The following is a 20,873-nucleotide window of genomic DNA, read 5'->3' as shown; positions in this document are numbered from 1 at the left end:
AAAAGAGTCCCTTGAGGCTGTAATTAAGACCTATGGAGTAACAAGACATGTAACAGGGGTTGTCATTATGGGAGGTTCCAAGAAGAGACAAGGCGGTTGCTATAGAGGGACTACTAAGACTATTGACCAATGAAAAGCCACCATTTACAAAGGACAGGAGCCAATTAAAAAGATGGGCAGAAAGTGGATGGATCTTTATGCACATATCCTGAATACAGCAGGTCTACAAGAGACAGCGGAAGCGCTGCCTAGGCAAAACCCAAAAGAAATTTTTTTCTTGTATAAGCCCTTGCATCACTAAAATTGGAGATACACAAAAAGGATCTTTGTCTAGAAAGATTTTGATCCTGCCGGTGCGGGGAAGGAGCAAGTTATGGTTGGTGGGGGTGGTAGCACAAACTGAATATTTTTTAATAAATGTATGTTGTCACTCTAACGAGTCCAAATCCCACATGACACAAGTGAGATGGGAACATTCCTAAACAGGAAAAGACCCCCACTACTAAGCAGAGGCAAAGGAGACGACCATACTTATAATGTAAGAAGGATCAAGGTGTGTGAACTGCTGGCAAGTAGACTGGTAGTTAAAGTTACAAGAAAAGTGTTTTTCTTTTGACTTCTTCAATGCAATAAAGACTGCGAACATCAGAATGTTTTCTACTCATTACATATGTTACCAATGCAGATAAGATTAATCAGTTGGGTATTTAATCAGTCAATATGGGTATTCCCACATTCGTGACTTGTGTTGTAGATGATTGATAAGTAGAGAAGATGAAGGATGTAGCAGAGGGATTGGAGAATTCTTAGTGAGATTGGGGCCAATCAATCAGGGATTTATATAGCGTACTATTCACCCGTGAGGGTCTCAAGGCTCTGATTGGGGGATGGGCGGGGAGGGGGTCAGCTCCACGGTCATCCGAAGAGCCAGGTCTTAAGATCCTTTCTGAATAGGTGTTATGTCGGACTTCATCTGGTGCGGAGGGTGACTTTGTTCCTGGTCTTGGCCGCGATGTAAGAGAAGGATCTGCCACCCGTTCTGGCCCTGTGGATGCAGGGAACCACAGGGCCCGAACGGGTTAGCCCTTGCAGCAGTTGGGAGGCATTGTGCTCAACATGGTATACACCTCCGATGTCAAACCTGTAATTGTCTCTCAGTGGAGAGAAAGTGAACAAATGGAGAGGACGCATGATTCAGCTACTGCACTAAATTAAACATTTGACAAATTGGTTTGAATAGGGCTCTCAAGCAAGAGATGGGTGGTATTACACTGGAAACTAGGGTAATGAGGCTGTCGATTAGCTCAATACTTGCATGTCCAAAGACATTCTTCTGGACTTAGCATTTGCAAGATCTTTGGAACTCCCAGAATGTACGAGAATGAAATACCACTTGTAATACAAGCACAAAAGCTATTTCTACAACAAATAACCCTCTTAGAGAACATACCAACCTCAACAATCAAATGTAAAACAATTATGAACTCACATATCAATTTCCTGAAGGTGGCGAAGTTAGGAGCAAAAACCTAGCAAATAAATGTGAATCACGAGAGAAACATCATGCTTTTGCCAGGAAAACCAAGGACGTTGTCGAAATTTCTTCACATCCCGGTTAATTCTTTGAGAAGTAGCCAAAGCTCTTTAGAAAGTTAGAGATTAATTCATTTACACTGTGCTTTAAAAAAGCGAGGCAGTGAATTGGGTTGGAATTATTAGGAAGAATGTAGGATCTTAAGAAACAGGATACGGTAGCTAGAGCTTATGTAATTCACTGAGTTAGGCAGAGCAAAGGAGCGGCCTCAAATTGCTAATTTCCCATGGAATGGAACAAAAGCTACTGGAGAATGAACTGATTCTTTATGGTCGGGTAATAATGAAACACATCACTAGCTTAGAATCACAAATTTGACCAAATTAAAATATACATAAAACCTACAAATAAATACAGAAAACCACATAATAATACACAGAGAAACTTACAGTTAGTAAAGTTCAAGGAACCTCCAACTAAAATTAAAATCCTTGAGGATTTGCAATAGTGAACATATCGGATAGTTAAGTGACTGACCATCTAGTATCCAGTCACTGACTACCAGTGACTGTTAATTTACTGATCTATTAGAAATGTCCGATCTTACAGGAAGACAGGACTGCTGCCAGTGCTTGCTTTCAAACATGAAGGCACCCATGATCATACGAATACAATGCATTCTTATACAAAACATTTAAAAGTGATCTAGCTAAATCGCTATGCAAAATATTCAACTAAGTTCCACTTTTGAGTACAGTTATGAAAACAAAGTATAAATGTTCTTAAGTTTATTGCTAAGGCTGGTAAATCTCACCAGTAAACTTTTTAGTACACAAACAGAACCTAAAATGCAATAGCACCCATTTCAGCCAGTTTTCATTAATACCAATGCATGCTGAAACACATTTAACCATGTATAATTGTTGTATCTGATATGATTATCTTCCCTGGTGAAATACACTGAAACAGACTAACCCAACAGTAACTTTAAGTAGTATCTTCAAGTTACCGTGCAGCATCGCTCTCTTACACAGCATCCAACAGTAAAAACTATTCCCACTGTTTTCTGTTGCTCAGAGTGCCCTAAATTACCAGAACTATTATAAAACTGATGCATAATTGAGGTTAAAATACACAATACTATGCAAAGATGTCTTCACCGAGTGGGAGAGTATGCATATTGAATTTCACTGGGTAAGGAAGGAGCTGGATAGGTGTGAGTGTAGATTACTGAATTTGTGCGTGAAAGAACATGAGTGAGAAGTGCAGATTGTGAGTTTACAAGTGGGTTGATGTTAAAGACAGTAATATATTTATGCACTTCTGGTGTCTGAATAAGCGTGTGTGCATATAAGCAAATCTGTCATTTACAGAATGAAAGTCAATAAGAGAGCAAGCATGCCCGAGACACTAAGGGCCTAATTACGAGTGTGGTAGTCCTCGGACCACCAGACTAACAGGAGTGTGGCGGTCCAGCCACCACTGCACCGGCAGTCTCACCACCCAAATAAAACTTTAGCAGTCGGACCGCCATCGCACCCCCACAACATCCAGGGAACAGCCGGAACCTGGCAGTGGCGCTGCAGTCAGGGGCTCAGCAATATGCTGGTGGTGCAGCTGCGGCACTGGCATGCATATTACGAGTTTCATGACCGCCAGCACTCCATGAAAAGGCTGGTGATGCTGATACTAAGGGGGCCTTACAGGGACTCTATTGCCTATGTGCAAGGGGCTGCACGCAGAGGGGCACAGCGTGTGCCCGCCCTATGTACCAGTATTCCAGTTCCTACACAGCACTGACTTTACCATTCAAGCCGTGCATGAACTGTATTTGCCGTTCATACGGCGGTGCCCATATTCAGAGACACCACTGTTGGACAGTCAAAAGAAGCCCGTCAGAAATGTGGAAACTCGTAATCTGGCGAACGGTGCGCACACTGGTTTGTCGGTGTGGGAGCAGGCTGCCGGCATGGCGGTCTGCTCCCGCACTGTCAAACTCATACTCAGGCTCTGATTGTTTGAGTATACGAGGTCATTGAGAATTAATAGCTTAAAAACAAAGAGTGTTAGTTGAGGACAACAAAACATGTATCAAAGCACTTTTTAAGCATAGCACAAAATACATGAGGTGAAGTCTTTAAGTCTGGCAAAGATGGTGTTTGTCAAAGGTCATCAGGTTTGGAGTCTCACGAATTAAGTCCCTTACTAAATAACCTGTGAAGTCTTGGGAAGAGAGTTAAAAAAAAGTTGGTCGAAGAAACTCCTTTAAAGTCAATAGACATTTAAGAGTGGATTGTTATTACTTTGTAATAATGCCTATAGACGATTATTTTGGTATTTGGAATCTCACAGATTAGCATAGAAGGCAATGGTTATAGTGTTAGTTTCCTCCTGTGACAAACCGTGGTTATAGAAGAACTGCACTGTAATAATCCTGGTTTGCCACCTCTAATGTTGTCTCTTGTTATTTTAAGATTGTGTGGTCAATGGCTGCCTTGTGAAAAGCATAAGCTTTATACTGTAAGCCTGAGCTGGCTGTGGTGACAAACAATGATAACAGCTAAAGGCATGATTAGTTCCCTATGAAAATGAATTTCAGAAGCCATAGATCTTATCGGTTTACTATGTAAAGTTATGGCAAAGGCAGCAGGCATAACATAGAATCTATGCGACACATGTTAAAGCCAACAGACCTTTAAAAGTGGATTGTTTCTGTACAATGTTTAAGCGAGCAGTCGGGTATTTTGTTACATTAACTGACACAGATTACCTTTGTAGGGAAGGATTTTGGTTATCCCTTTGCCAAACCCTAGGGATAGAAAATTTGAAGTTTCAATCATTCTTGCTAGAATCTCTTTGGAACAACACTAGTTAGGTCAAAGTTTCAATACGAACAGTTTTTGGTTTGCCTTATAACTTTGGTTCCATCTGATGAATCTACACAAGCATCCACCATCTCTGCATGAACTGTTTCTGGTGTTCCTACTGCGGTGCCCATATTCAGAGACACCGCTGTTGGACAGTCAAAAGAAGCCCAGCAGACATGTGGAAACTCGTAATCTGGCGGACGATGCGCACACTGGTTTGGCAGTGAGGGAGCAGGCGGCCGGCATGGCGGTCTGCTCCCGCACTGTCAAACTCATAATCAGGCCCGAGTGTTTGAGTATATGAGGTCATTGAGAATTAATAGCTTAAGAATGGAGACTAGACTGGAGCCCCTGTAACTACCCCGAAGATATCTGACCCCTCTTCTTCTGCCAGTAATTGGTTACGGCAAGAAACTGTTCTAAAACCGGCACGAAGCGAATGCTTTCTTCACTAACCTGCCGTGGTTCTGCAGCACGGCTGCTGCGGGAACTGACGCTGGTTCTGACGGCTCTTACCGCCGGCCATCGAGTCTGCCGAGTCCGCCCGCGAACGAAGGGGCGGGGCACAGGTGAAGCGTCCCTGACCTCGCTGTGCAGAGTGGAGGCTCCGGAACAGGGCTGCGGGGATAGCGGGCTGTGGAGGCGCTGGCTCGGTGGGGACGAGATTAGGAGGAGACGTGGTGCGATGGCATCCAAGGTGAACACCGGAGGTAAAGCAGCCGAGAGAAAGAAGAAGGCTGGTGTCGAGACTGCTGTAGGCGAGGCTGATAACGGCCCAAAGGTACAAACACAAACACCCCTGGTAAGAAAGCAGGTTGCATCGAGGACAAGGCTGGCTACTGCTAACGCCCCTATCGCAGATTTTTTTACTAAGGCAGGAAAAGAGAAGGGGGCAAAGGCGATAGTACAAATCGGCGAGGGCCAGACTGAGCCAGTAGCAGGGGCAGAGGCAATTGAGGTAACCCCTACCTGGTGTACACGAAGCAGAGAACAACCTAGAGGCAGTAAAAATGGCATTTGCTTCTCCAGGGACTTGAAAAAAAAACCCGGGGAGGCGTAGAAGGGTCAGACGATGCTGATATGGAGGACTCAGCGCTGAACGCCTGTACCAACTTGGAAAGGGTCGAGGATTGTGACGCTAGGCAACAGGCACAAGGGGTTCTCAATGCCGGGACGACCCGGTCTACTAATGTAGGCACCCTAAGCTGCAAAGATCCTACTACGCTACAGGTGGATGCCCATGACCCGCAGGAATGCGACCTGGCTGACAACGGGGCAATCAAGGTGGGAGATCAGAACTATCAGGAACGCGATGTGGCAAACAACGTGCCCCAATTTGAAGCAGACAAAGGAAAGGAGAAAGGAAAGGAGAAAGACCCGAGCGACTGCTTTTACTTGGTATCGGAGGGAGGCGAATGGTCAGAAGATGATGAAGAAGACCATTGCTCCTTTCTGGAGGATAGTGACCCCGATCTGGAGAGTGACCCTGAGCACAAGTCCCCGGCAACGGCAGTCAAAACCCAAATCAGCTCAAAAGGACAGAAGCCCCCCCAAAGAGAGCTTAGCTGGGATCACCCCTCTGCAATGCCTCTGCAAGGGAGTCCCGGTGGGGTAGATGCCCAGATGTCGCTCTTGGAAATTATCCATCAGGAGATCCTCGCCCACAGAGAAGAAACTAGGCAGGACAGCCGAAAATCCCAAGCAGCTGTTAGGAAAATGCAGGGCGTTGTCAGGAAACTCTCTAAGGTCCGCACCAACCTGGGAGACCGGATCTCGGACCTGGAGGAGAGAGTAGTCTCAAAGGAGATGGAGGCTGCTGCTGCTACCAGCAAGGTTGATGCCCAGAGCTCCCAAGTCACGGACATTCAGTGGAAACTGGAGGACCTTGAGAATCGTCTGAGACGGAATAATCTCCGGATCCTTGGGGTGCCGGGGGGAGTCGAAGGAACCGATGAAAGAGCCTACATAATTAAGCTATTTGAGCAGGCCTTCCCCGAGCGCTCCGGCTGGTCCAAAAGAAATTCAGCGGGCACATCGTACCCCTTTAAACTGAACAAAAATGCGAAAGAAGGTGAAAAACCTAGGGCAATTTTAATTTACCTGGGCAACTTTGTGCTGAGTCAAGCAATTGCGGAAAAAGCCAGACCAGATGCCAAGAGGGTTATTGAAGGGATGGCATTTTTCGTCCATCCGGACTTCTGTCATATGACAGTTGAAAGACGCTGTAGACTCAGACAGCTGATTAAGCCATTCCAGGACAAAAAAATGCAGGCCTATCTGATTAATCTGGCTCAATTGAAAATAATTAAGGAAGGACACTATTCTTTGCATCAGAAATCAAAGCCAAGGAGTATCTAGAATCCCAGGGGAAGTAATGTAATGAACTCTAATATTTTCTGCATAGGTAATTGAAGCATCATACAAAAAGGCCCCTCGGGTCAGAGGACTTCGGATCACTATTAGTTTAGTTTAAGGGTCGTAAGGGGTATGGCGATGGATGATATCTGAATGTACTGTATTTTGCTCCACTGCTCCAACTGTGACCATCACGTGCACAGACTAGGTCTGAGCGCCTCACGAGTGAGGGTGCAGGGAATGGGAGGGGATGGGGCTTGGGCAGGGTGGGGACGAAGGGGGGGTGGGGGGGAGGGAGGCCAGTAAGGTCGTGGGGTGGACTGGGGGGCAAGGAAAAAAAAGCAAAAAATGAGATAACCTGGTGCATAGAGTTAAACAATAATGGTTTGTTAGTATCATTGAAAGTTGTAGTAGCAGTCAAAGAATGCTTAGAAGGCTTGACTCAGACATGACAAGCATTAGAATCTGTACAGTTAATGTGGGTGGGTTGAACGACTGGAGGAAGCGCCAGAGGCTGGGACACTTTACTAAGTACAATAACATCGATATTCTCTGTTTACAAGAGACCCATCTACCCTGGGCAAAAAGAAACCATATGAATATCACGGGGTATGAGCTGCTGGCTTGCTCATCCCAAACATCGACAATAAGGGGGTCGCTATCTTGGCAAGGCCCTCACTTGGGGGGGGGGGGCAAGCGCTTTAAGGCAGATAGCTCAGGGAGGTGGGTAGTAGTGGAGCTCAACATAGGCTATACCTTGTGTGTAGTTTACGGTTCCAACCAGGACGACCGAGAAATCTACGATTACTTGGAAGGAGAGTTAGCCAACTGGCCTACCCCTATCATAGTCTGCGGGGATCTAAACATCTCGGTTGACTGGAATACGGTGGCCGGTTATTCAGGACGTAAACCCAGAGTATATCGTGCACTGGATGCTCTGATAAATTCCCATGGGCTTATGGACGTCTGGGGGGCCAAGGAGCCATTGGACCCAGGCTATACATGTTTTTCTGGTCCTTCTCAACGATATTCTAAGCTCGAGTACTTCCTGATGTCCTCTCCAGAGATAAACAAGGTACATATTAAGAAACTACCGAAGTCAATTTCGGATCATAACCCTCTGATGTTGGTCTGTGAAGTGACTACGGTGGAGAGGTAGCACACTAGCTGGACATTTGAGAGGAAACTACTCTCAGATTCCAGGTTTGTGGAGCATATTAGAAAATGGGCGAGAGAATGTTATGATGCAAACCGCTACAGTACGACACGTAACGGCGTCTGGGAAGCATTCAAAGCCTCTTTCAGGGGCGAAACGATAAGCTGCTCAGCAAGGCTAAGGAGAGAGGATAAGAGAGAGATCGAGAACCTCATGGGCGAGCTAGTGGTAGCGGAAGAACAGCACATTAAAGACATCAGTCAAGGGGTAGATGATCAGGTAAACTTAAATAATATTACTACTACCAAAGCTGATCTCCAGAGAATATTAACACAGAAAGAAGTTAGCGAATATCAGGCTGCTAGGGCAAGTCGCTATGAAACAGGGGAGCAGGCAGGGAGGGCACTGGCCTTACGAGTAAAACAAGACAGGACTAAGAATACCATCTCTAGTATACAGGAAAATGGAAATGAGTATAGCAAGCCATCAGACATTCTAAGGATTTTAAGAACTTTTATCAAGCGTTGTACGACGACGAGGGAGGGCTGTGTGACCAAAACCCAGTATTTGAGGACGGGGGTCCAGGGCTGGATGAGCTGGCCAGGGAACATCTCGATAGAGACATGGCTCTGAGCGAAATAACTACAGCCCTGCAGGAGCTAGCTGCCGGCAAGGCGCAGGCCCAGACGGGATCCCCCTGGAGGCGTATAAATGCATGGAAAAAGAGATTGCCCCTATCCTGCTGGATCTATTTAACGGTATCTTGTGTACAGGCATAATACCGGACTCCTGGAAGGAGACCAATATCATCATCTTTCATAAGAAAGGGAAGCCCAAAGAACTGCTGGGGTCCTATCGCCCAATCTCGCTCATAAACGCGGACACAAAGCTATACTGCAAAGTCTGGGCCAACAGGTTGGGGGGGTCATAGGTCGTCTCCTCTCCCCGTGGCAGCATGAGTTCGTGCCGGGTAGAGGTACGACGGACCACACTAGTCGAGAAATAGCCTTATTTCATGCCCTTGGTGCTACTGGGAGGGAGATGGCCATTATCCTCCGACGCGGAGAAAGCTTTTGACCGCGTGGTCAGGGATTTTCTGTGGGTCATTCTGGCCGGTAGAGACTTCGGCAGTAAATTTATGAGGGCCATTAAAGCCATGTACGTTGATCCAGTGGCTAGGGTTCTTGTTCTGGGCCAGCGCTCAGACAAAATATTAATTAAGAGGGGGACGCGTCAGGGCTGTCCATGCTCTCCGATTCTGTTTTCCCTGTACATAGACCCCCTCATACAGAAAATTTTAGCCTCCCCTCAGATCAGTCCGGTGGTTTGTAACGGCTTTACCACGAAATTGCTGGCTTACGCCGACGATCTGGCAATAATAACTACGGATCCTCATCGAGCTATGCCTGTCTTATCACAACTAGCCAAGGAATTTGGGCACCATTCAGTCTATCCTTTAAATGAAGGGAAAACCCAGATCATATGCACTAACAACATCACTAAGACGGATCAAAGATTTGTAGATTCAGAGTATACTTAGGGGTTAGGGTTAATGCCTCAGTAGAGAAGATCATTGAAGAAAACTACCCACCCCTCATTGAATCAATCGAAACCGATTTGAAAAGAATCGATGTTTCACATCTCTTTGATCGGCAGGGTCAATGTCCTAAAAATGACTATGTTCCCCAAAGTGTTATATCTTTTCAGGGCCATCCCATTATTATTAGGAGACAGCCCGATTAGGAAAATAGAAGCCACTTTTGTAAGATTTGTCTGGCAATATGGTAAGATCAGGCGTTTGATCAATTTTTTGTCACTTCCACTGGCAAGAGGGGGATTGGCTATGCCAAATCTTAGACTATCATTACACCTGCTTACTTATACAAATGAATATATTGTTCCAACTCGATCCCACTCCTCAGGAAGATCTGGCCGGGAATCAGAGCCTCCCATCTATTTTCGAGCTGCTGTCGGGGAGGAAGGCCCTTGGGGTGTTGAATTGTGAAGTCGAGCGCAGATATTACAGGAAAGCCAGATATATGATTTTGGAAGGGGCCTGGGGAACATGGAAGGCCATTAGAAAAATTCTGAATATCCCCAAAATCAATGTCAATATGAATCTGTGGAAATCTAGCCTTCTCCCCCACCTAAGACAGAGTAATAATTCCATGGTTTGGAGGGAATGTGGGATAAGGTGTTTGGGAGATATTATGTCAGTTAATGAAATTCTTAGCTTTGATAGGGTGTCCCTCAAAGCCACTGGCTTTTATACGGGCAAATCGCTCAATCATTGTCGGTAATAAGACCAAGGTTCACGCTGCCTCCGGGCAACTCAATGGTTGACTATTTAATTGGGGGGGGTAAAAGATAAGAATAGTCTATAATCATCTTCTCCTTAGTCTGCAGGACGACTTGGAGAAAACTGAAACCTCTTTGGCACAGAAGTTGGGGGACCCTGATGTTGATTGATTTAGACCTTGCCCTGCTCTTAAATAAGAAAATATTTCGGTACTCAAACTTAAGGGCCCAACACTAGAAGACCCTGTTTAATCTTTATTATACCCCCGCGAAACTGTATGGATGGGGAGTAAGAGAAGATGATATATGCCCTAAATGCAATAGCGGCCCTGCAGATCTTTTTCACACTGCCCCAATCTTATTTTAATTCGTAGGGGAATAACTCTGTTTCTGGAGAGGCTGCTAGGTCACAACATCGATCTATCCCCTACCCTGATCTTAACAGGGACAGACGACAAGCTAAAGGCGGGGAGGGATGCTAAAGCCCTAGTCTTTATCTCGGTCGCTGTTTTGAGAATTCTAATCTCTGCAAGTTGGAAGGATACTACTGACCCCACGTTCCAGATGTGGCTTGCCAGACTCCTGGGCATGCACAATGTAGAGTCATGTATATACAAATTTAAAGGCAAAAAATCTAAAGAAATGGGCAGAACAATTTGGGCACCGCTAAAAGATTGGAGGGATTTAAAATATTTAATTTTACGATACATTTTTATTTGGGGTTATTGGTCTTACCTATCTCTCTTTTTATTGGTCTCCTTAGCATTTTAAACATGTATAAAATGTATATCCCTTGACTGTTTTATGCCAACTAAATTATGTCTATTAATAATATTGTATTTTCTATATTAGGTCTTTAATGAACTGTATTTGCATTGATTTATTGTTTGGCTTACAACGTGTCTCACAATAAATAAAAAAATAAAAAAAGAGAATTAATAGCTTAAAAACAAAGTGTGTTAGTTGAGGACAACAAAACTCGTCTCAAAGAACTTTTTCAGCATACCACAAAATACATATGAGGTGAAGTCTTTAAGTGTGGCAAAGATCGGGTTTGCCAAAGGTCATCCGTTTTGGAGTCTCACAAATTAAGTCCCTTACTAAATAACCTGTGAAGTCTTGGGAAGAGAGTTGAAAAAAGGTTGGTTGAAGAAAATTCCTTTAAAGTCAATAGACATTTAAGAGTGGATTGTTATTACTTTGTAATAATGCCTATATATGGTTATTTTGGTATTTGGAATCTCACAGATTAGTGTAGAAGGCAATGTTATAGTGTTAGTTTCCTCCTGTGACAAACCGTGGTTATAGAAGAAATGCACTGTAATAATCCTGGTTTGCCACCTGTAATGTTTTCTCTTTTGTTATTTTAAGATTGTGTGGTCAATGGCTGTCTTGTGAAAAGCATAAGCTTTATACTGTAAGCCTGAGCTGGATGTGGTGACAAACAATGATAACAGCTAAAGGCATGATTAGTTCCCTATGAAAATGTATTTCAGAAGCCATAGATCTTATCGGTTTTTAAAGTTATGGCAAAGGCAATAGTGTTAAAGCCAACAGACGTTTAAAAGTGGATTGTTTCTATACCATGTCAAAGCGAGCAGTCGGGTATTTTGTTACGTTAACTCTCACAGATTACCTTTGTAGGGAAGAATTTTGGTGTTGGTAATCCCTTTGACAAACCCTAGGGATAGAAAATTTGAAGTGCAATCATTCTTGCTAGAACCTCTTTGGAACAACACTATAGTTAGGTCAAAGTTTCAATATGAACAGTTTTTGGTTTGCCTAATAACTTTGAATCTACACAAGCTTCCACCATCTCTGTATGCAAAATTCAAACAAGATTTAGCCAAATATGGAAGTCAAAGATGGCACCTTCTTCACATAATGTTCGATTCACTTTCCTCAATAAACCACAGGCAGGCACATTTCATCTTAAATGCATACAAAGTGCTCCACCACATCCTTTTTACCACTTTTAGGATATTCATGGATTCTAGAGGCATATTCCGATGCTCATGCTGGATAAATTTGGCAGCTATGCTATTAAGGTCAGAGATACCACGTTCTAGTTTGTGGTTCCTGTGATAGGGGAGTCAGATCAGTGACCCACCAATGCCTTGACCACTGGGGTGGGTGGGGGAATTATTAAAATCATTCACATTTTCTCTTGCTACATCATTGATGATGACCTCTGGCAGAGGTGGGGTTGCCTTTCATTTGATGCTCCTTAAAAAGAGCAGCGTAGGAAATGCATTTAAAATAATTTCAAGAGTTCGAAACACTTTGGGGTCTATTATGATGGCTGGCGCACCGGGAGATGGAACTGCCCGCTATGTGTGTGGCGGTCCCGCATGTACAATTGGGATGCAACCGCCACACTGGCAGGCGCATCCCGCATTTTTTGCATTGCGGCGGGTGGTGCTGTCAGCACCACCCGCCACAATGCAAAAAGGCATCTGTGCATTTGCATGCACAACGTGGCAGGCACTGCACAGTGCCTGCCACGTCGTGCATGCAAATCCAGGGGGGTACCATAGGTACCCCCATGTGCCCGACCACCCACCCCAACATCCTGGGGGCCCGCAACAGGCCCCCAACTGCAAAAACCGCATGCCTTTCACAGAATAGCTGGTTCCCACAGCCATTGTAATATGGATGGCGGTGTATATCAAACAACGCCACCATATTCAACCCTTTTCCGCCCGGTCAACTGGTCGGAAAAGCAATAAGTCGGGGGGTAAATAGGAGGCGGGCGGGAGATTCTGTCAGGCGGATCGCCGCCATCCTGCGGGCGGTGGCGATCCGCCCAACATTGTAATAGTCCCTTACATTCCAGAAGAATGTTAAAGTAAATAGAAAGAAAATGGTAATTCAGGCAGGAATAGTTACATTTATGTGACTTGAAGGTTTTAGGAACAGTTTTTCTTTTGTTCCAGGATGCCATGGAGACAGGGCTGTACAGTGGTCATTAACATTAGAAAAGATCCTCAATTGAAGAATAGTCAGAACAATCTAAGAGTAAGGACCGATAAAAAGGGAAAATAATGGGGAAGAAGTTAGTAAAAAGAAACAGGCAAAAAAACTTACGTACGGAGAAGGAGAAGAGAGCGATGGGTGTGGCTTAGAGAAAGACAAAAGTGTGAGACAGCGCTCAACACATAGGTTTTAATTCAAGTTCAAGAACATGACTATAGCATCAAGATTTTTCAAGTCCACAGTTCCCATAATGGAGAAGTGTGGCTCAGGGGTTAGAGGCGGCAGACCTGGAGCTTGAGTTCGGCCCTGGACCAGGGTTCAATCCCCCGCGGACTCGTTAATTCTCGCTCCAGGGCCTTCTCGACTCACGGGTTCACACTCTGCGACTCTGGGCAATAGCTTGATTAATCTGCACAACGGCCCCTCGCGGTGGGATGCCTGGCTTTCACCTTGTGGATACCCTGCCAGGGTTATCTCACAGGGGAATACCAGGACGGGTTCCCTAAGCAAGCGCTGAGATGCCCCAGGGTAAGTCGTGCGCTATATAAGTTTCATTCATTTCATTTCATTTCATAATCTAGTTTTAATGTCAGCATTCTTTCTAAGAAAAACTGTATGTATGCAAGTTAATATTTTCCATCTGAAAGCCACGGTCTCTCCAAATGATTGATACCATCTAACACGCTTAATCAAAAGCACAATCAGAGAGTTTAAGATCTCCATTAGAGAGGATGAAGGTTCATATTTCATCATTTAAGATACAGCAACATATTTTGCAAAGGCAAATCAATTCGTGAAGAGATAAAAGAGCACACGACGTGAAGTAATATTTGCCCATAAATCACTTTTTAAAAAAGCAATATGTTTTGCAGCTTGCATGTGAGAAAACCATTCTTAAATTGAACAGAGACTCTAGGTAGATGTTTATGTCTAGACAGGTTAAAGGTACAGTATACTAAGTCCATTAACCTATTTCCAAGGTCAACACCAAGACAAAAGAGCACGGAACATGGTAGAAAAAAAGGTCATGGTAGAAAAAAGGTCATACTTAATATCACAATTATATAAATCACATTAACGCACTGCAAATCACAATATATATATATATATATATATAAAACTTTGTTGCTGATGTGTTTGTGCGCCTTTCTGATGGCTGCTTTTATTTGCTGCTTGTTCACTGTATTTGTATGTGCCTGCACGTTGTCCATTTTTGTATTTGTGTGCCATCAATGTGCGTTGTCGAGTGCCTGTTACACTGCCTCAGCGTAGTTGTTAGTTCGTGTTGAATGTAGAAATGTCAATTTTTGCCTGTGTGACTGTTTGCTTGTGCTTGTATTAATGTTATCAATTTCTCCTTTTCCTTGCTACTCTGGCTGCCTCGGTTTAGCCGTGTGACGGAGCAGTTATGTGTAACTCTGCAAGTGTTTACCTCAGCATTGAAATGTTCAGGTCCGGGCGTATCGTCCATATTTCAGTAATGTGCCGATTTTGTTCTCAACTTCCTGATATTGCAAGTCCGTCAGCGTACGTTGACGCATCGAATTATGACGCGTCCAATAACGCGAAGGCTGTTAGCCGCACCCCTTTTAATGTGAAAGTAAGTACGCGTATGGGCATATGACGAAACTTGTGGCTGAATTATTGTTTGGATGGTAATGTTAGTACGCGGCAGGCCATTTATCCGGCTATATTATTGATGCGCACGATATTGACGGCCACCATAGAATGTAGTTGTAGTGCACCATAACGCCACGACGCACACGATCTGACCACTGTAGTGAAGGTGGCGAAGTTTGAGGTCGCGCCATGCCCCCCAATAACGCCCACTGTTGTTTACACTGCCCAGAAGGGACTACTTTACCCCCCTATGTTCTTTTACCTTTCTAATGTATATGGTGCCCAGATGTATAGCCTATGTCCATCTGCTTTCACTCCCCTTTACAATGGTAAAGCATGGGCGAATTTTGCGAATCTGGCGTTCGTGAATTTGCGTATTTGCAAATTCGCAATCCGCAAAATCCGCGAACTCTCGCGAATTTGCGGATTTTTTTGTGTGTTCGCAAGGGTTTCTGCCAGTTCGCGAGGGTTTTGTACCAGTTCGCAATTGCGAACTTACTTGTTGGCTCGCAACGGTCGCGACTTTGTTGTTTCTACGTCTGGTTCATCATCACAGGTTCACAGCACCCTCTGTTTCACCACTGCCACCCTTTGCTTGACCCATGCCACCCTCTGGTACATCACTGCCACCCTCTGATTCATCACTGTAGTTTATGGGGGGAAAAGCAAGCACACATGCCCTGCTTCAACTGACATGAATTAATTTCTGGTTCATCACTGTAGATTAGGGGGGGAAAAGCAAGCACACCTGCCCTGCTTCAACTGACATGAATTTATTTGGGGTTGATTAATGTGTCACTGAATTTAAACTTCCTGTCTGGCACCTGCTTCCTTATTTGTAATTTGGTTTCTGTTGCAGTGCAATTTTTTTCCCCAGGACCTTTGTGGCCTACTTGTAGCTATTCTATGAGCCTGCTGTGAGGGTCAGAGCAGGGTCATAGAATAGTTGCAAGTAGGCAACTGAACTCTGGAGGGGCCCCTCAGGAAGCACTACAGGGAATGGTTACTAATGATGAGTTTGAACTTTTGCAACTACTGAGTGCTTTCAGTTTAGCAAAACTTGTTTTTCTGTGGGGCACTTCTTCCCTCCCACCCCCCCCCCTCCCCAAAATGGACTCTTTGCAAAAAAAAGTGCAGGCAAACGTCAACCTGAGGAGTTACTCTGATAAAAATCATCATTTTCAGAAGGTTTATGCTGCTTGCTGGTGGATTTCTTGTGCAGAATTGCAAATTTTGAAATTTCGAGAGTGCGAGATTGCTGCCCGCCGCATCTACATGTTCGCAATTGCGAACTCTCGCGATGAGTCGCCAAACTCCCGCGGGATCCCGCAGCAAGATCCAAAATGGCGCAGCACTCGCAAAATATCGAGAAAAACAACTCGGCAAACGCTGAATGACGGTAAGTGAACGCCGCACGCCGCAATATTGTATCACCAAGCAAAAAAATCCGCTGCGTGCGAATTTGCGGATCGGTAAATTCGCGAGAGTTCACGGATTGCGAATTTACAAAAAAATCCGCGAGCGGAACGGATTTTCCGCCCCTGCTTAACAATGGTGTATTAGGTGTTATGATTGGTGCTGTACTTCTTAAATTTACCCGCCTCAAAGGTTCCCAGTTCTCTCTTTATAATAGTAGTATAGAGTATAGATATATATATAAGATATATATTTCAAGATTATTAGCTCAAATTGTTTTGCACATGACAGTTTTAACATCACTTTACTACTTACAATTTACCAAACACAGCAATTGTATAGTTTTATGAAACTGTTCTGCATAACTGCTCTGCCAAACCTTGCATCAGCACTGGAGTTCAACTTCAGACATATATGCTTTGTGATGTGTAAACCGATCTATTTTTACCACAGAAAATCTCCTAGCGAAGTAGCAAACTTCATAGACTGGACATTCAACCATGGACAATTTCGCCACATTATAGGAATGTGCTATCAGTTTTACAGTCTGCTAGGAGATTTGACTTCTTCCTTCGGATTTGCTAATTTTGTATCGCAAATGTGCTTTATGGTAGTTCATGAAGGTTATCGAGCTTTCAGTGCAAGACTGGGGGATAGAGTATAGATGCAATTAAGAATCTTAAGCCACAAAATTCGCCTCAGCAGCAAAAAACTTTGTAAAACACTATTTAGATGCGAAGAAATTCATTGCACATTAAAGACACATTGCAGGAGAGAAAAAAATACTTCCATCAATCAAGTATTTTTCATTAAAAGAGGAAAACCAATGGGCTCAAGAAAAAGAGATCAACAAGATATCCAAAACAAAATGTATAAGTTATATATGATGTAGCAGACATACAATGAGCACAATCAGCCTCCAAGACCTTTATTGAAATCAGGACTAATACGAGGGCAAGTAAATGAGATCTTTATATCTATCTATTAGTAGGAGTTTTATACTTTTGGTCAAGTGTCAAAAAGTAAGACTTACCTAAACAATCAATTTAAAATTGCAGTCTATTTACAATGGAATAATTCCCTAACATTCCTTACAGAATTTGATAGGTTTCATTTTTTTGCCTCTGTGCTGTCACTAAATTATTTTTCTCTAAACAGTGGATGAATGTTTATCCCATTTTGAAAGTCAATAGCTCTAATCTAACATATAGCTGGGGGTTAATTCTTCAAGAAACAATCTGTAAATGCAGCTGCAGTTAGTTGCCAAGTTGCCAACTGTGGATTTGCAATGAAAACTTACATGAATCTGGAAAAGTACATAAAGTCAGACGACAAGAAGTTAAGCACTTACTCTAACGATCGGAGGTTCGAAATGATCAAATTATTGGGTACAACTCCATCACATTTTGCAGACTGTTGGCCGTTTAAGGCCAGAGCAGCACGTTCCGCTCGTCTCTCATCTTTTTCAAGTGCTTTTCTTTTGCCACCATTCAAAAAATATTCCTGGCAAACACTTAGAAAAGAAATACAACAAATTGCTTTCAAAATTCAACATTTTGTAACAATCGCATTATGAAATTATGTTCAATAAAATTCAAATAATGTATCATACTTGTAGGAATTACAGGACATAGATACAGTGATGAAATGTTTTCTGACCCGCTTTAAGCCTCTACATTTTTTTGACATCATATCATCTGGTTTTTGGATCTCTGCTGAGTCTCACTAATCAAGTGTCACTCCCTGTATGCTCTGTTAAAATGTCCTAACAACCAGTACCGGTCTCTTAAAATAAGGTCCACTGCTGCACAACTGGGGTAAGAAGCTGTGTTGGTTACTCATAATCGCCTGTGTTAAGGCTCAGTGAATGGGACTACTGTCTCACTTAGCCCTGTACTGGCACACAGGAAACTAGTCGCAGATGGAATCTTGAATAAAGTAGTTATGAAATCTACAGGCCTTACAATTTAATTGGGCATTCCATTTCATTCAGGCTATAGTGTCAGTCTGCAGTACTTCACTAAACGTCTGTAGTGCTTTAGTGCATTTACACTGTAGAAAGCTGCACCAGAACATAAATTTTACATTGGCTCAGCCTAGATACGTTTATCTTTCAAAAAGTTAAAAAAGATTCAGAGTGGAAATATAATATTCATTTGGTCATATTTGCACTCAGTAATGCCCCGTAGGTGTTACAGTAGTTTCCTCGAGGCAGCCCCTAATGAGATTAGGTCTTTGACCTTTCCTGTTTTGATAAGTTATTACTTTGCTACTCGAGGGAAGATCAAAGCCTTCCTGTAGGAAGATGGCTCTTTATATACTATACCAAAGTAATGTATAGCGTGCATAGAGTCATGGGGATCCCTAGAGGTATAGGAGAGGCTAAATTAGATAATCTTTTAATCAAGAGAGGGAGGGAGAAGCTGAGATTCATTTGGCTTCGGTCAGGTATACTTAATATCAAAGGATAATTAATCACAAGCAGGACTTGGTACAGGTAGGTAAAATGTATTTTCAATTGTAAAGATTTACACAGAAATGCAATTAGAAAAGGAGTTGTTTTTTTTTTTTTTTTACAGGAGTTTTATATAGCGCGAACTTGACCTGAATCGGGTATCAGAGCGCTTTTCATAGCACCAGTTACGTTACACAAGGACACATTCATTTTTGTAAGGCACGGGGAGATTAAGGGCCCAATGTAGGTGCCCTAATACCGGTCGGAAACGGACGAATCCGGCCGGTATTACGGTTTTCAGATGTAGGGCATGCATTTACAGAATCGGTATTTTACCGATTCTGTATTTACCGATCGGTAAATACAGACTCGGTAAAATACAGATTCTGTAAATGCAGATGTAGCTGGCACATGTCAGAGTGCCACAGGGCTTTAAGAATCGGTATTTTACCACCCAATCCAATTGGGTGGTAAAAATACCGAATACAGGTGTGCATGCACATCTGTGCTTGCACACCTGTGCAATGTGACACACAGACATGCCCTTAGGGCATGTCTGTGTGCCACATGGCACACAAGTCCGGAATTGGGGTGCAAGAGGGTGTCAAAGTGACACCCCCTGCACCCTTGCAAAAATCGGTATTTACCGAATCGGTAAATACCGATTCGGTAATGACCATTGATTCCTATGGGCTGCAATGCCCATAGGAATCAATGGGCTTTACCGATTCGGCATTTACAGAACCGGTAAATACCGAATCTTAACGATTCGGTATTTACCGAATCTGAAATACCTACATTTCTCCCCTTCTAATTTACCACTTCTTAAATACCGAATCGGTATGAATCGGTATTTTAGAAGTGGTAAATTAGAATTACCTACATCGGGCCCTAAGTGATTTACCCAGAATCGCAGGATGTTCAGGGTCATTGCTGAGATCGAACCCGGTTACCCAGATTCGAGGGGATTTGCAATCGGTACAGGTTTGTATATGCTTTAAAAAGTTTAAATTACATAGAAATTATTTTTGATTACATCGACTACTCTGGGTGATATGCCTAGATATCACACCGTGGATCCTACAATACAAGATAAGTAAGACTTTTTCTGTTTGAAGGTAGTTACTTTTTTCCTATACAAAAAAACAGGTCAACACAGACATTTTTACAGAAAACTTGTAACATTGGCTCCTATCGGAAAACGAGTGTTGACAGTTTACAGGAAAGTAAAAGACTTATAAGTATGGCTTTTGGGGGGGGGGGTTTGGACCAACGTTCCTCAAGGTCCAGTTAGGCACTCAAATTGCACCACCATTGGCACTGGGGCGGCAGGATGCAGAGTGCAAGGGCCCAAAGTTAGCCAATGGGGTTAAGGGGGCCTTTGGGCAGGGACTACTTCGAAGCAAGCCACTCATTTGTGGGAGCAAAGCTCCTGGGGTTAGGATCAGCACTGCCAGGGCTAACAATCAGCACAGGAACTGCACCACAAGAGGCAATGAGGTGGCCGGATGCAGTGTGCCAAAGAGACGTAGGGAGCCCAGTGGGTTGCAATGACAACCACCAGCTGGAGAAGTAAGTTGGGTTCTTGGGGGATGTCTGGACACTGTTAGTTGGGCCACTCAAGGCCATGGGGCGCCGTGTGCAGGGGTGTCTCTGGGCATCGGATTTTCTTACCAGCTTCAGTCGCAGTCAGGGGGGGCGGACACTTCAGGTTGAGGCTGCAGGTGTTGTCTTGAAGCTCGAGGCAGGTTGGGGATCACCAGATCCCACATCAGAATCACTGGGCTGCCTCCTCATGGTGTTGGGCCACTCTAACTCGGGCGTTGGATGCAAAGGGGTGCAGAACCGTGGAGCCGCCTGGATCCGGCTTCTGTATAGAAATTCTTTGCTGAGCAAATCCGTTGCTCACGGGTGACAGAGTCTTTAAGTTGAGTGCAGGGCACGTCCTCTAGGGGGCTGCTGGCTGCTAGACACGCCGGCGTTTCTGATGTAGTCAGGTCGCAGTTGTGTCAGGCTGGTAGGGCTGGGGCCAAAGCAATTGGTGTCATCTTCTTCCTGGTTCAGCGCGGCTCTTGGGTCCTTCTTTCTCGAATCTGAAGAGGCAAGGTTCAGGGTCGCCCCTAAATACTAAAATTAGTGGCATTTAAAGAGATGTGCAGGTCGGGACCAATGGGTCACTTCCTTTTGGCAGGTACA

The 20,873-nt window shown here is 44.0% G+C and overlaps 1 protein-coding gene across 2 annotated transcripts in view; it reads right to left on the bottom strand.

The window, feature by feature from the left end:
• The window catches only part of SAMTOR (S-adenosylmethionine sensor upstream of mTORC1), an 87,153-nt gene that overhangs the window by 42,377 nt on the left and 23,903 nt on the right, over positions 1–20,873 (bottom strand). The window contains exon 3 of one of the 2 annotated variants that reach the window (XM_086919334.1): positions 17,574–17,735. The exons of the other annotated variant lie outside the window; for it this stretch is intronic. Coding sequence (XP_086775460.1) covers positions 17,574–17,735 — 162 coding nt within the window. The remainder of the gene's footprint in view (positions 1–17,573; positions 17,736–20,873) is intronic. 2 annotated transcript variants of the gene reach the window in all.

This window comes from Lissotriton vulgaris, chromosome 1_1, assembly GCF_964263255.1.
Source record: "Lissotriton vulgaris chromosome 1_1, aLisVul1.2, whole genome shotgun sequence".
NCBI lineage: Eukaryota > Metazoa > Chordata > Amphibia > Caudata > Salamandridae > Lissotriton > Lissotriton vulgaris.
This window is presented reverse-complemented; position numbering and strand designations above follow the sequence as displayed.